At 40.4% G+C, this 17064-nt stretch overlaps 1 protein-coding gene across 5 annotated transcripts in view; it reads left to right on the top strand.

The window, feature by feature from the left end:
* Positions 1-8167: 8167 nt before the first annotated feature.
* CCDC149 (coiled-coil domain containing 149) overlaps positions 8168-17064 on the top strand; it is a 52195-nt gene continuing 43298 nt past the window's right edge. For 2 of the 5 annotated variants that reach the window (XM_085223372.1, XM_085223374.1), the window contains exon 1: positions 8172-8504. In XM_085223372.1, the coding sequence (XP_085079498.1) occupies positions 8442-8504 (63 nt within the window). In that variant the 5' untranslated portion in view covers positions 8172-8441. Of the gene's footprint in view, positions 8505-17064 lie in introns of all 5 variants that reach the window. The other 3 variants (XM_085223373.1, XM_085223371.1, XM_085223370.1) reach the window with 3 other exon arrangements.

Below are 17064 nucleotides of genomic sequence, written 5' to 3' on the forward strand. Positions count from 1 at the left end.
TATAATTCAGTGAGGGATGTGATTTAGTAAGGGGAAAGCTGCGTAGTTCTGTTAAAAGAAGATCATGTATGACAAATGTATTAGGGTCATTTCAATGCACTGCTGAATTGATAAAGATGAAATCGTTGACATAATTCATCCAAATTTCAGGAATGTATTTGTTACACACTGTACAGGAGATCGATTTACAAGGTCAGAAAGCAGAGCATAGGGGACAACTCCTGAAATGGAATACAAATTGGTTTAGGCACAAGAAACAGATGGTGTCAGTAAAATGAAACAATTCAGGGTGCAGTGAGGTATGGATGTGCATGAACATGAATACTGAATGCCACGTGATGCAGGACCCAAATCATTTGTTGTGATAGGAATGTGGACATGGGTAGGTCTTCATAGCTTTGGAGTGAAGAGTTGCAAACCTCATTGGAGTGACTGATCTAAAAACAACTTCAAAAATGCAAATCACTGTGAAGAATTTTGTGCATTAAATGCACTTCTAAAGTCCTCTGTGGATGGCAGAAAAATGCCTAAAATTCACAGGTGATTAACCACTTCTACCTGCTTTTTAACACCATCTGTGCACCTTGTTAAATTCCAAATTGAAACAGATACATTTTCCTGGTGTTTCAGAATCAGCACAACCACTGAAGTTGAGAAAAATGACATTGTGCTGTTAGTGAAACCATAAACAATGAAGACTTTGAGGGCAGTTGGTGCTAGCCATCAGCAAAGCATCCACATGCCTTAACCAAGCTTTGATCTCCTCTTACTGTAAGGATTTTTTCTCTTTATTTTAGAGATGGACTGAGAAGAGTATTGTACTGAGAATGACTGTGAGCAAACACTTCAAGTAGGGGGTTCTTAATAACTGGCGATATTCTACCAAAGTCTCATTCTTCGTATGCAAGCTGCCTGCCATCCCCCCTCAAACACTGAAATAACAAGGGGCCGCATTTCTCAGTAGACTTCTTCAGGCGATAATGCAATTGCTTCTGTTAAAGCAGAAAGGCCAGGTGTCTGAAAGTTTGGGTGGGAATTAGGCTCCCCATAGCACCTGGTGTTCCACAATAGGTCTCTCCCCATCTTCTAGCCCTGAAGTTGAGCAGAGTGGTCCTCTGGGCCCCACCTCCAGTGGAGAAAGCACAGATTAATTTTATTTGTTCCAGGCTTTAAATGTATGTATTTCTGTAAAGCAAAAACACTTTAACTCAGCAAGGCTCCTGAGCTAAACTTCTAAGTCTCAGGCAGAGAAAACCCTTCATCGACAAAATGTTGGCGAAAACATACAGCAGACCTGTTCAGCAGAGGCTTGCAAGTCTTTGCCTCCCCACCTCTACATACAGCCAAGCACAACAAACTGCTGATACAGACCTCCATACCCTTTTGTTCCTGTTGGCTGGTTTGGGGAATACCACTTGCAGAAAAAGGCAGATGTAAAACAGATAACTAAAGATACCACGGATACCACTGCATAGCATATACAAATTATTTCAAATCAGTTTTCATTTATTTCAGTATGATTGGATCAAAGTTGTGATTCAGAAGCTGCTGTAATTCTCATTTATCCCTCCAAACTGCCTCTGGATCACAAGGTAATGACCAGAGGTAGTATCCGCTTCAGCCCATGATCTCTATCTACTGCTATACACAGATCTGAGTTCTCTGACCTTACCAAGTTTTAAGGGGTTCTGCTTGGTTTGGTGCCTTCACCATTTGTAAGAGTGAGTAAATAAATGGTACTATCCACGCAGAATAGGAGATTATATTTTCAATTGATTCAGTGACCAAAAAGCATGAAGAAAACAAAACCCTTCTTGGTGAAAGAGATCACTTAAAAAATAAACAGTTAAGAGGCAAGAATAAAAGCAAAAGTTATGAAATTCAAAGGTAAGACAAGCAGCAATGAATAAATTAAAGATTAGTTTCACTGAACCAATCGTTTGTTACCTGAGAATTTAGCAGGATCATAAACTCATCAGTAAAATGTAAAAGCCAAGTGAAATTCTGGAATAACTTGACAGCTTTTGCATAATACATATATTTTGTCCAGAATAGCTAGAAGAGGAGTGTATGCTTAAAAAGAGCTTGTAAGCACCCTGTACTATGAGGTGTAAGATGAAGCTTTATAACATAGAGCAATTAGAAAATGCAGACAAAATAAAGCAGGTGTCTGTCCAGTGCTTTGATTCTGCATGATCAGTACAAGAAGGCAGTAGAGGAGAAGACAAGACACGGTCATTTTAGAGCAGCATTCACTCCCATGGATACTGTGGCACAGGAATTATGGTAGTTTTTTTCTTTCTGCTTGATTAAAACCTGGAACATAAAAACAGACTCCTTAATTTCTTTTGTTAAAGCTGTTGCTTTTTTTAATAACTAAACATTTATGTGAAGAGAAAGAGGTTATATCCCACCAGTTATGACCTTATCTGAAACATGGGAACCCAAGATTCAGCTCACTGCTTCGCTTAACACTGAACTGCTTTCACCAACTGGTAAAGCTTCTAGAGATAAAAGAATGCTCAAGAAACTTCCCCTAGAAATGAGTGAAGTTGAAGCCCTAAAAGGTCTTCAGAATTTGAATACAGAACACAAACTTCAGCTTAGTGGCGCGGCATGGTATTATTATCCATTCTAAGGTGTGTAGTCAGTTTTGATAAGAAATTCCTCATGACTCCAGAAAACTTGTGTACTAAAACTGATACATATTCTTTTCTTTCAAATAGACATTTTCAAATGGAAAAATATTTTGCTGTGATATTTTTAACAAGTTCTGTTTCAGTTTTATTTTTGTGTTCTCTGTCAGCCATCCTTCTTTCTTTATTCCCTCCTAATGACTAGGAAGAGCAGGATCTCCACCTCATTTTTTTTGCTTACCGTCTGCTGGATATTGAGCACATGTGGAAAGTGATGGTCTTTGTGCCAAAGAGTGTGTGGCCACAGCAATAAATGTCTCCAAAATGGCCAGACAGCTCTCTGGGATTTGATATACTCCTCCGGTTGAAAAATGAACTTACAAGTCTGAAAAGCCACTCATATGTCAGATCTGATGACAGTACTAGGGCACTCTTCAATTTCGCAGTAACAGAAAGCAGCCTTAGTTCCCTACCTGAATTCCTCAGTAAAATGAACTATTTCTTAAATTTTTCTAACACACTTAGATGAACATAAAATGCAGTACACGTTTCCTTGGTACCCATCACTTGTGCCTGTCTGAGTCACTTGACAAAATATTTTCTCTGATCTTATACTACATTTCTAGTTCCATCAAAAGCAAGATATTTCAAGAAAAATAATAATAATGCAGAAGGAGGGCAGTGAGAGGCTCTTGACAGGAGGAGTTTGATGCCTCTGGGAGAAGAGAATTTATTTACACTAAGTCTATATTTGATTATAACAACAAGGTAGCAACCCTGCCCACAGATGGGGTCTGGAATTAGATGATTTTTAAGGTTCTGACCCAAGCCATTCCGTGATTCTATATGATTCTCAGTTTTTGTATTTTTTTTCTTTACTGCTAGTTCCTACTGAGTTTTCCTTACTTTTATGTCAAGGGAAAAAAGGACCACGAATTCTCTACTATCACTAGCAAAACTGTCTGTTAAGTTATTAATCAATTAATTTCACATGTGCTCTTAAAGAACTTGGTTCCTTCTTGGTTGAGTTGGATTCTGGTTCTCCCTAGCACCTTCCACATGCTCATCCATAGCCTGCTGCTCCCATGAGATTTCATTGAAGTTCATATCAGGATTATGTCCATTCAAGAGACTGTTTGAGCCCAGCAGTTCTGTGTAATGGGTGTTTACTGACAATATCTAGAGGCCAGACCAAGTATCTCTGTCCACAATTCTACCCATTTTTCTGAGCATTTCACCATAGCAAGCTAGTAGGCAATCCAACAGCTGTTTTTCAAGGAACCCCATATTTCCTAAGGTTTAGGTAATACAATATTTTTTCCCTTCCCTCCTTCGGCCTGACCTCACCCTTCCTAGAGCTGTCTTCTGCAATTCACAGTCAGGTCCTGTCATCCTGTCTCTTCTCCCAAATTCTCTTTTTTTTCTGGAGGAGGCAGCCACTGAACTCTGAACTCCAGAATCCAGTAGCTCCAGCTAACAATCGTATAACAGCAAAAAAGGAAAAAAAAAAAAAAAAGAAACTGTCTCCAATTTAACACTAAGCACCTAAAATACAAAAGAACATAATGCAGTGAAGGACCAAAACTGTTGAGGAAGAAAAAAGAAACACCATCACTTTAAAGATCCTTTATTGTTTGCCTAAGATGTGTCCTTCACGGACTTGACTGGGCACAAAAGGATTCAACATAAATGAATAACTGCTTCTGATCTGCAGATCATATTGTCCTGCTGACAGATCATGCATGTGAAGTAGAAGAGCTGATACAGGATAGTGAAACCAGCAATGAACCTGAGAAAATTGAGAAGGTGCAGCTGGAATATAAATGGACAAGAAGCAGCCTCTGACGAGGAAAGGCAAAAATCATAGGAAATAAAAAAATTGGGGAACACATAAATGCACTCGTAAACATGGCATGTTCCCTCCAAAATGCACACATGAGGCTTTGAGTGTGTATTTATCCAGCAACAATAACAAGAACTCAAACAAGAATAACACTGCTATAAATTACCAAAGGTACTAAAATATCTGATTTATCTATGATAGGCTAGAGCCTCATTCAGAGGTATTTAAACCCTGATTAAATGGAACCCTGAAACATCTGTGCAGAGTCAGATTGAATCATCCTTCAGGGGACAAGTACTGCATATTTTCATTACATTTCAATTATGTAGCTTGCCCAGATCTTAAGGATTTACACCGTTCTTTTGATCATATATTTCTTTAGAGCTGGACATGAATGTAATGATCATGTTAGTGCAGTAGATAAATGATGACAAAAATAAGCAGCAAAATTTGAAGTGATCCACTCATTGGCTTATCCATGGTTAAAAAAACAGGGTTGTTTTCTCTCTCTCTGTCTTACAAAGACATAGATTTCTGAAAGCTGTGTTTTAAAATTGATGATTAAATCATCTGCAAGTGAAAACTGTTGGTGAAATCTCCTAGAGATGGTTACCTGAGAAATTGCATAAAAGAGCCAGAGTAGGTTGGATCCAGCTCTGAATGTGTAATTTGTCCAAGCACACACACACACACACACACACAAATAAATTAAATAATAATAAAAATAAATAAATAAATCAGAAAACTTTTTAGAAACTCTAGAGCCTTCTCAATGAAATGTAGAAAATATTTAAAGAAGTGGAAGGCAGGTAACCTGGTGAAAAAACAGATGAACTCAAGATACCAAGAAGTTTGATCATACAGAAAGTGTTGCAGAGGAAAGAGATGAAGAACTAGAAGCAGCTAAATGTACCTAGTGAATGTATAGAGAAGGAAAGCAAAGGAGGTAACACGGAGACAAAGCAACAACATGTTTCAGTACTCCTGAAATCTGCAATTATGCTTCCTGGTTCTGTGTGAGACTTTCGTTTTTCTTGGGCAAGACAATTGCTTTTCTCTTCAGCTTCTTATTTCTAAATTGGGGTTGATAGTACTTCTTTTCAGTTGTTTTCTTGGCTTGTTTATGTGATTTGAGGTAGGAACATCTGCTCATAGTCCAGCAGAGTAACTCATCCTGGCCAGGTCCGTTCTGTGGGAGCATTGCACCTTGGAAAAGGTGAAAAAGCTGCCAAAAGACTTTAGTATCAGGCACTAAATGTGATTATTTAAAAATACATATTTGGGTTCTTTTATTTCCTTTCTTATCCTATTAAGTCCATTCAAAGCATACTTCAGCTTATTTTTTATTTATTCCCCTGAATCTTGCTTTTTAATTCAGAAGAAATTAGTTATTCTCATCCAAGAGCTGGGGCTTTCTGAAAAACACAAGCTCTCATCAGATGTTTGATAAAATCATAAGAGCTGGAAATGCTGAGAATTCCTTTCGTTTTATAACCTCTCTTTCATGAATATTTACTTCTCATTTGAATAATTATCATCAATAAAAATGAAAACTTTTGTCTGTTAAGACTGCAAGCAGCTTTGGGATTAAAATGAGTGACATCCCTCAAAAAATGAGGGTTATTAGAGAGTTATCTTACAAGCAGAGCCCTTTCTGCTAGAGCATTCTGAGTGTGAAGTACTGCAAGACCAAGAAAACAGAGACACATTCCATAAATGAGAATTAAAGCTAGGAAAAAGATTGTTGAATTCAACTATGCTCGTAATGGTAAAGCTTTAACTATTACAATAATATGAAAATTATGGGGTTTCTAATACCATTAACAATTCTAATCAGTGGATTTAAATTACAGCTATTTTTCATGTAATTTTCATTATTTGCTATTTGCCTGTGCGAACAACATGCTTTCTTTTTCAGCAAAGGGTTTGCTGAGAAGCCTGAGAGGATGTGCAGGCTTGTAATATATTGCATATATGACAGTGCATACAATAACAGACCACAGAAAAATATGAACAGGGAGGAAAGATGAATGTACCCTTTGGAGCACTGAAGTTACAGAATGCCTAGAGATGGCAAAAAGCTAATCTAGAAGAAAATGGTCTATAATTTGGAGAAAATGTCTAAGTTTGATTTATAATTTGCACATAAAATGTATGAACTCTGCATATACCCTATCAAACTACAGCTCTATACCAAAGCCAGCAGCTCTTTTGGTCTTATATATATATATATATGTATACGCAGGTAACAGTAGATATTTATTAGATTTGTTAATCTTAATTCAAATAGAGTTCCTCTGAGTTTATAGGTGGCCTATGCTTCTTCCCACATGGGCTGCTAATTATTCACCAGAAATAGAAAAAAGCAGGTCCAGAAGAAGGCCACAAAAATGATCAAAGGGCTGGAGCACCTCTGCTGTGAAGAAAGGCTGAGACAGCTGGGGTTATTTCATTTAGAGAAGGCTCTGGGGAGACCATCCAGTGCTTAAAGTCTTCCAGCATTTAAAGAGGACCTACAGGAAAGATGAAGAAGAAAGTGTAGGGATAAGACAAGAGATGATGTTATTCATACTGAGACTGAGGGATCACCTGCTTGAAGGGCTGTGAAGTTGTAAAGGAGGACTCTTGACTTTTAGGGAACAGAATGACGCTATTACTAGATGCCAAACCACAAACAACATCCTAACAATGGAGATATTGTGGTAAGGAGTGATATGTGTTATTGTTTCATCTTGAATTGTTTGTTGTGTTATTTAAAACAAAGAATAATTGTGGAGGGCAATCCCAAACATCAGTACAGGCTGGGTGACGAATGGGTAGAGAGCAGCCCTGCAGATCAGGACCTGGAGATACTGGTGGATGAGGAGCTTGATATGAGGTGGCAATGTGCACTTGCAGCCCATAAAAACAAATGTAACCTGGGCTGCACTGAAAGAACCACGGCCAGCAAGGTGAGAGAGGTGATCCTTCCCCTCCACTCCACTGCTGTGAGACACCACCATGAGTGCTGTGTTCACCTCTGAGAACCCCACAATAAGTGGGACAGGGACCTGTTGGAATGAGTTCCCAGGAGGGCCACGGAGATGATCAAAGAGCTGGAGAACTTTTCTGATGAAGACAGGCTGAGAGAGTTGGGGTTATTCTGCCAGGAGAAGAGAAAGTTTTGTGGAGACCTTCCAGTATTTTAAAGAGGACTTGTAGGAAAGATAGAAAATGGACTCTCCCTTGTGGACAGATATGATAGGAAAAGGGGTAGTTGTTCTGAGCTAGAAGAAGGCAGATTTAGATTAGACATTGGGGAAAAAAAGTATTCAGTATGATGGTGGTGAGGCATTGGAACAAGTTGCCCAGTGAAGCTGTGGATGCTCCATCCCTAGAATTATTCAAGGTCAGGTTGGATGGAGCTTTAGTGGAAGATGTCTATCTAGTGGAAGATGTCCACGTGCACATCAGGGGTTGGAATCTGATGGTCTTTAAGGTCCCTTCCAAACCTACACCATTTTATGATTTATGTTACTTGTCTGTTTTGATCTGAGGTTCTTGATCCATAGAATTCCTCTCCCCCACGGCATACCCAGATTTCTCAATTTAGGCATTTTTGAGATAGTCATACCTTGGGTGGATTTTGTCTGTGAGGACATACTACACTGCAGCTGTGTTCGCAGTTCAGATGAGGGTACAGCAGAGCACCCGAGGTACCCGGAGGAGCGGAGAGCACCGCGTCCCCAGTGCACTCGGGCTGCCGTGCTTCTGTCGGTGACACCAGCGGTCCTCGGGCCGCTCCTTCCGCGCAGGGCTGGCCGTGTCGTGCCCAGGCTGCCCCCGGCGCCCGACAGCGAACGGCGCCTTCGGAGCGCGGAGGCGGCCCGGGCCCAGCTCCGCGGCCCGGCCAGGCCCCGCCTCTCCCCGCGGGCCGCTCGGCGGAAGGCCGCGCCGGTGCGGGCGGAGCCGCTCGCCGCCGCATGCCGGCTGGAGCCATGAGCTCCCACCGCAGCGAGAGCGACTGGCAGGGGCTGGTGAGCGAGGTGAGGCGGCGGAAAGGCGCGGGGCCCTGCCGGCTGAGGGGCGGGCCGCGGTGCGGCGGAGCTCCGGCTGCGGAGAGCGACGGGGATGCGGGGCGGGAGGTTGAGCCGCGCAGGGCCGAGCGGGGCGGGGTGCGGCCGCTGCTGCACGGCGTGAGCCCGCTCAGCGCTGCCTCCTCCGTCCCGCGGCCGGCCTTGCTGCTCGGTTCGTCCGCCTTAACTCCCGTCTGCTTGCTGGAAGGCGGTGTGTCCGCACCGGTGCTGCTGTTGGTTTGAAATCCGGGCGGATCTGAGGCCTCAGGCCTCGTGTTGACAGAAGCCGGGAGGTCCAGCACCTGCAGCCCTGCCGCCAGCGTGGCATTGCGGGCTGCGGGCACGGCGGGACGGAGCGGGCGCTTCAGCGTTTAGAGTGCTCGCCCGTAAACGGCAGGGTGTTGTCATCCACGGTGCCATTAAGGCAGGTAGAAAGTGGATTTTCAGAGTAAAGATTAGCAAATGTTATCTGCTGCCTCCACATTAAAAGTTCTTCGATGTCTCCAAGTTCATCTGAGATATGTTACCAGACTCAAACCAACGTGACACTAGGATCATTTAAAGGAGTATCATCAATGTTAAGCCAGTTCAGTAGGCAATACCATGCTGTTCTGAGTAGTTTGGCATTCTGATTTATTGAATTGCTATAGAACATCAAAATACCATTTTACGTTTACAGGTAACAAGCAAAACTTTGTTTTGCCTTCACAACAGGCTCGTGTCTAAACGAGACCCTAACTGTTGTAGAGTACCATCCGCAGAAGGGAATTCCTCTTTCCGGAGGGCTTTGCCTATGTTATGCCTTTAAACATGGCCTAAGGCTCTGTCAAAGGTACATGTGTTCAGTGCCAAACCTGACGTGTCCCAGTGAATTCAGAATTCATGAGTGCTGGAACTGTGCACTGCATTCAGAACTGAAGTCTTTCCATACACACCATACTTTCAAACACACAAGATAACCCATAAGAAGATGAAAGCCATGCTTTCGATACGTGGTTGTGCAGCACTGCATCTGACATCTCCCTTCCCAAATGGGAGTTTTGTTTGTGGGCAGGAATACTGTTGCATGTCAGGGAAGGGTAAGAACTACTGACAGTTCACAAGGTGTTTTCAAAGTAAACAGCTCTGTTCTCAGCTCTGAATACCCTCTAGAGTTACTGTAGAACTTTCTGACTTCTGTTATGATTTAACCTAAAAACTCAATCCAGAAATTGAACATTTACTTCTGTTTTAAAGGTTTCTTGATTGCAGCAAAGTTTAAGGGCTGTGCTAAGCTACGTTCTTGCAAATACTGTAGTATTCATATAATTCCTGTTGTTTTTTTTGTTTTTGTTTTTCAGAAACAGTTAGAGACATAGTGACATTCCTTCTCTCTGTTCCTACAGCAAGCTGTAAGCTTTGTTTCTACGTGAAGTGTGTAGAACACAGTGACATTGATGCAGTTTCTCTTCTGCCTTCCTAGTTCTTTGACTATTGTGATTAACTTTGTGTGATCTACCCATTTACCTGCTAGGGGGTCTGCGAGAAAGTGGCTCTGGCTTATTAAGTAAATTGTAATTTGTTTTTCTGATTTACTCAATTTCTCAACATGCAATTTCAGGGTAAGATATAGAGCTTAGTTTCCAGAGCTCTTAGTTTCAGTTAGGTAATTTAAAATTTGTTCCCTACACATTACACAAGCATTTTGAGGCACTGTCAAAGCATAAGGTTTAACATTGACAGGAGGAGACTTGGTAGCTCTGAAGAAACACACTCACATAGCTGATGGACAGTTAAAACGTGGAGTGGGATTTAAAATCTTGACCTAAAAGGCCAGAAGCCAGTAGGTTCAAATCAATGTGACATATTTGTTCATTTCCACACACTTGGTCCTCCAAATTTGAAAGCTGTAAGGCACTTCTGTTGAAATACTTGTCAAAGCAACTGTAAGATTTTTAAGTCTGGTGTTGCAGGTGTTAGGAAAAGTGGTAGTGTTCAGTTTTGCAGTTTTGATCCTTACAGATAGGTGTGTAGACAAATACTTGTACACACAGCTGTATATCTCTGTAGTTTGGCTCTTCGTTCTTCATTAGAAAAAGGAGTACTTGCTTATTTCAATGTTTTCTTTTTTTGTGTTTACTATTTTTGTCTTTTTTTCTCTCGTTCCACTCTAGCGCCTTTTGCACTGTGCTCTTTCACATCTCTTTCGCTGCTTTTATAATGCTCATCACCAGCTTCTGGCATGTGTTTGGCCTCCATGCATACAAGTGGTTTCACTTGTGCTACAGCCTTTCAGGCGTAGTGTGCACCTGGTTCAGCAGTCTTTGTGCCATATGTACCTTGAATAGTCATTAACTTTGAATAGGTTGACATAGAAAGGCATGCTGGGTTAAAGCCAACTTTGCAAATACTGAAGGAACAGAAGGAGTCATTCTTTCCATCTTGCAAACTAAATACAAAAGAGCAAGCTACAGGAGTGAGAATCTACGTAATTTTTGCCCACTCCTGAGCAGAGTTCAAGAATCCTTCATGGGTGAATATATATAAAGGTGAAGCACTCTATTATATTATACAAGATAATTTTTATCTGAAGTCTGGATTTTTGTCTTCCATTTGCATTACTGCGTAGCCCATGTTTGAGATATTTAAAAGACAGTGTAAAGCTGTAGAATTAATATCTAGTTAATAATAGTTTGTTTGACACAAATGTCACAGCAAGAACTTTCCTGCTGGCTGGACTGAGTTGAGATGTTGACCTAAATACTCAAAACTATGTGATTTTAATCTCAAAATACTATCTCAAGAGGAGGGCTCATTTCTTTGAACGTGTTTTTGAATGTCTCTTTATTTTGGAAACAAACAAACAAAACAAAAAAACACACCAAAATCCATGATGCAAACAAGATATCTGTCTCACCGGGAAGAGGATGAAAAAAGGGCAGTATGACTGATATTGTTTGGTTAAGTGCACTGCTAGAAAGCTGTTACGGTAAGATGTTATACAGGGCTCTTCACTGAAAAGAGTTTGTGAAAATAATTTTGATCACCTAAATCTTCATTGTGGAGTTTGCTATTAAGTATTTTTAAATGTCCATATTTACTTCCCAGTCTGACTTATGGATAAGCTAAGTTACCAATTTAGACAACTCATGTAAGTCAATTCCTTACTGCCTCAGTTTTCTTCCCTGTATGGATGAGATGAAGCATAACTAAATGTTATTAATGGGAGTGAAAGCTGTGGTGTATTGATGCTGTTTGAGGATAGGTGAGATAGTTTTGAGAGGTTGTAGAAGCTTCTGACTCTGAATGTTCTGCTACAGAGAAGAGTGATTTCAGTTTTTGCCTGACTTTCATGTTATCTGCCTTGGAATTCATGTGATCTAGAGATGATGACAGAAATAGTGATTAGGAAATAAGTATTAGCGTGATCATTGGGTGCTTAGATGAGTTGAACAGTATCAGGAGATCATTTGTGATGGGGAAAAACCACTTTTGCATAGTGTGCAAGACCACCTCTGTCTTTGCTTACTTCTGTCAGTACAGTCTTTACAGTGCTTTCTACTGAGGTCAGTGATTGCTCCGCCAGTAACTTTCCTGAGACTCGGCACTGGTTCTGACATCATACTGCTTGGAGGACGTGTACTTTTGGTGGTGTTTTCCACTGAAAGCAAGAAGGTTTCCTAGGATACTCATAGGTTAGAGTGGCTCTCCTCCCTTCTTTCTGATGGCTCCCCTCTTACACTTGCCAGTTTTCAGAATTAAATCCAACGTCAAATTGGTACTCTTTCCTTGTCACCTCCCGCATATTGTAGCATCTACTTTGTGCTATTTACAGCTACTTATGCATGACTGTGCTTCCTAAAATTAGTTGGAAAAAATTTAGGTTCCATTTAATTTGTCATTCCCAAAAGGCTATTTCTTGATTATTAACTGTGTATGATCTTTGGCACTGCACAGGGAATGTGCTCTTGAGCTTCCTTCCCTAATAATTGCCAGATTAAAACTTGGAGGAATAGTTTTGGGGAATGATTTATCTAAACTACAACTACTGAGCAGTAGTTCTAGTTGAAATAGCTGTATGTTCCTGATGTGAATTCTGAATAAGAGTGAGAAACTTAACCTGCTTGTAACTTAGCCCTTATTGCTGCACAATGAACTGAAGAGAAGAGGAAGGAAAATTAGTGAGATTTTCATAACTACAATGTATCTTTGATTTTCTGACTTCTCAAAGAGGGTGTGAAGTGTAGTTAACCAAACCTATCTGAGGGGATTGTGCAGGGTTTGGAATCACTCGTCTTAGAGGTTTTCAGAATAAGGGCAAATGCCAGGAACTGTAGACAAGGACAGAGTGAGGGAAATGGATGCTCTGAGGTCCCTGGGTAATTGAGTTGGCACCGTAATTAATGACTTCCTTTGGGAAAGGGAGTGGAAATGCTGAAGGTTCTTACACTGTGACTTACTTTTTTCCATAGTTCTTGGTAATTGTGAGAGGTGCTAAAGACCTGCCTGCTGGGATTTCAGGTAGCAAAGAAGTATCTGCTTCTCATGTCTCCATGTTCCAGGTTGGACTAAGATAGTCATAGAACCATAGAATCATAGAATCCTAGTCACAAAGGCACTGGGGAACAAACATGGTGAAGTTCGTAATGCAAATATTAGTATGCAAACACAGGGCTGGGTCACACTGTGAGGGGGTTCTGAGTTACCAAATGAGATGACTTGATGTTAATTCTTAAAGGATCAGCGAAGATGATTTGGTGTAATACTGTCACCAGGACAAGATCTGGTGTTCTGAGCAAGCTGCTTACATTACAGTGAATGATACAAACTTGTGTCAAACTCCAGAAGTTAGGAGGTAGCTAGAGGAGGAAGTGCTGGTCAGGAGTTGGTATTGTGTGTTACACCCAAGGTAAGTACATTGTTTTGGATTTTATTGGAGGTGGGAGGCAAATGGCTAGTAATTGCACATTGCTTTGAGTTTGAGTGTTTGGCTCTTCCAGATAACTTCAGGTTAAACTCTTCCAACTTCAGGGAAGCAAAATTACTGAAACCTGGCCAGCAAACACCCCAGAGAGTAATGTTGCAGTGCATTTTGGGGCTCTGCAACTTGTAACTTGAGCAACAAACTTGCCTGCAAGAGCAAAGTGAAGTGAAATCTGATAAGACTAAAGGCAGTTAATTAGTAGTTGGATCAATTATCCAAAGGATGTTGAATAGAGGTTACAGTTTCTCTGAGAGTGTGGTGAATGATGGATTTCCAGGCCCACATACCTCATGGTGGCCCGTGCGTGTAGGAGGACACAAAATCCTGAAGTGTTAAGAGAATGTGAAGTACGAGCCACACTGATTTCAAAGCAGAACTTGGAGAAAATATCTTTGCTTTTAGCCTCAGGTATTTTCCTTCTTGGCAGCAATTGCCATGAAATAGCCAAGTAATTTGTACAAATTTATTTTATGATAGGAATTTGGTGTGTTTGTTTGTTTAAAAAAAGAAGGTTGAAAACCTTGACGTGTCCCAGGTTCATTTGATTATTAGACCATGTCTGTGGTGCCATTAATGAGATGTGTCCGGATCTATCACTAAAAATAGCAGTGGACAAATAGTAAGTGTTTGATGTAGAGTCACCTTGGAGCAGCTCCACTCTCCTGTAATGTCAGTCTTTTTTTTACTCAATTTCTCTAAAGTAGTTATCTGGCTGTAAAGCAGTTCGGGCAGTAATGTAGGATGTCATATATATTCCCTTAATTATTATGATCTTCCTTGTAGCAATTATAATTTGCTTTATTACAGATAACAGCAAATATAGATAAAAGTCACTAGGCAGATATGAGAAGTTGTACACAGTAGCTGGTTCTTGCTTAACTTTGTTTTTTAAATTCAAAGATTCTTTTGAAATGTCAATTAAAAGGAAACAAAAAATAACAAGAATATACCATATTTTTACAATAGATAACAGAATGCACTTGTTTGTCTCACAGGATAGGCTGTACGTGAGACATTGCCTTCTTTTGTCAAGTGCAGTGGAAGAAATCTTTGTACAAATGACAGAAGCATCTGTTGAATTCCTTTTCTCAGACTGTGTTGGAAATTTTTTCTTAGTGCTTGCATTGCTCCATAAAGACTTTTAAAGTCCTATGTTCTTTTTGAAAGCATACCAGCTTGGCTGCACGCCTTTGCTTATGTGTAGAAGACTGCTGATGGGACTCAGTTATTTCTGCAAGTATAGTTCTTATCTGTTATACACTGGTTAAGTCAACTTATGGTCATTAGTACATTTTTTCTTTCTTTCGTCTTTTTTTTTTTTTAATATATATTCTGAAGCATATCTATATTGAATAACTTCCTTGAGGTCTTTCTTTGTATAATTTATTTTTCTTTCAAAAATGGTAACTGGAATTGGAAACATAGCTCTGCCAAATAATCAAATTCCACAAGAATGCTGTGATTTTATTGACCCTACCATAAACCCATGGAAACAAATTACTATATATTATTGCTATTTTTATGCCATTTATTTGGGAAACTCAATATATGCAGAAGACAAAAATTGCTTCAAAAAGCACACTAGATGCAGATTTTTATGGTAAAATCCAGCCAGCCCACTTTCTTCCATAAGGTCTATCATCAGCATTTAATTAATCAAGTTAAACTTATTCTACACAAGGAGGAGAGGATTTTTGCTTTTCATGTAGGCCCTGAACTCCTGTTTCTGCATCCTGCTTAGGGTTCGGCCACTGCTGGCATAACAGATAATGGAGAGTTTCCTTATTCTCACCAATGCTGCTGTAAAAGATGAAGCCCCACTGGTGTGCCTTGAAGTAGTGGCAGAAGCAGGTTTTGTTTGCCACTATGTTTCCTGCCTGGTAAGGATTCTGTGGGCCTAGCTCATAGTCCAGATCAGCTTCTGACTTTCACACAGCACCCCATGAATGGCCATTTGCAGGAATGGGGCTGGTTCAGGATTTGGGGTTTTTGCTTTGTTCTGTGTTTTTTAAGTGACTGGGGGAGTAATTTGTAATTACTGCGTCAGATTGTACTTATTTACAAAGAGTTCAGTGAAGGCATATTTTTGAACTGACTAAGGCATGAGATGAAGCTGGAAAAAGAGAAAATAGATTGTCAAAGACAAGTATTTCACTGTAAGTGAAAGAATGATTTTATCAGGTTTAGGGCAGTTTACCACGTCACTATAATCTTTTGCTGACAATATTAAAGTTTAGCTTCTGATGCCTTTCCATGTTTTATCAGGGGACTTGACATTTGTGTAAGGTATCAGTAAGGACATAAGTACAGAGTTACAGTTGCCTTTGTAAAGTTGATGCGAAGGCATCATAATCCAGAAAATTTATGGCAGGATTTCAACTTCAGTAGTGCCAGAAATAAAATTAATCCAAGGTAGAAGTGTCCTTTTTGAGAGTTCAAACCCTTCTTGGAATTGCTTTTCTCATTCCCTTTCAACTTTTTTGCAACTAAGCATTTACCGTTTTTGGAAAATGTTGTCTCTAGTACTATGCTAAACTCTCCTTTCCCTCTCTCATTTCCTTGAAATTGAGGTTAACGAAGTCAGTTCCAAGTAAGTACTACATATGGGTGATGATTTTTATCCCAAAGAGCAGCACTGACTTGAAGAGTGTGGAAGTGCTGATGCTCTTGCTTTGTGCAAGAGCCCGTAATGACAAAGTATTCTTGTCAGAGTATGTAATGAAACTATAAATTGTTTTCATGAATGCTGTGATATTTGGTCTCTTGCAGAGCACAGTCAGAGTGTATTTAGTGCCACATTTCATGTGAGTAACATCAGAATTAGAAATATTACATAGAATGAGTAGTGTCAGGAGATGGGTGAGAAGAATCTGCTGACTGACCATTGTGTTAAATGGAAGAAGTTGCCTGAAGCTTCTGATAGGTAAAATTCAGCTGCTGTAGATGTTGATCTCTTTTCCTCTCCACAGGGAAAGGCAGTGAAATAGATCAGATAAATGTAAAAGAAATGAGATTTGTAAGCTCTGCTTCTCTTTGTGTATGAGCCCTACACGTAAGAGGTGATGAAAGGAGAGAAAGTCTCACTTGTGTCTTCCCTCTCCTTTCAAATGCTTGCAATATTCCTGCATTATTTCACATTCTTGTGTAGTATTGCAGCACACTGAGACAGTGAAATAATTTCCTTTGTCAGTGCTTATAGGGTACACACTAAAATTGATTCAGGTACTTTTTGGTAGGCGCTCGTACTGCTCTTTTGGCCATAACAGGGCCCTCTTTCACTGCTTGGAAGAAGTATGAGTCCAGAGGACATCGCTGGTAGTGGGGAAAAGAGGGAGTGCAGAGAGAATGAGGTGGGAAGTGCTGGTGCTACCAGAGCTGGCTCTTGCGGAAGCAAGTAGAAAAGGGCATTTGCAAAGGCTGCTTCTTCCAGCAACCTTCCTGGGCTTTCAGGCCAAAATTCTCATTCTATTATATTGAGGGAAAAGAGTGGAAATATGAATTGCTAAATTTTGTAACTCACGGTAATCAGGAGAGCATGTGGCCTTGCGAATGGATTTTCGTGATTCT

This window comes from Meleagris gallopavo, chromosome 4, assembly GCF_905368555.1.
Source record: "Meleagris gallopavo chromosome 4, MGAL_WU_HG_1.1, whole genome shotgun sequence".
NCBI classification, from domain to species: domain Eukaryota; kingdom Metazoa; phylum Chordata; class Aves; order Galliformes; family Phasianidae; genus Meleagris; species Meleagris gallopavo.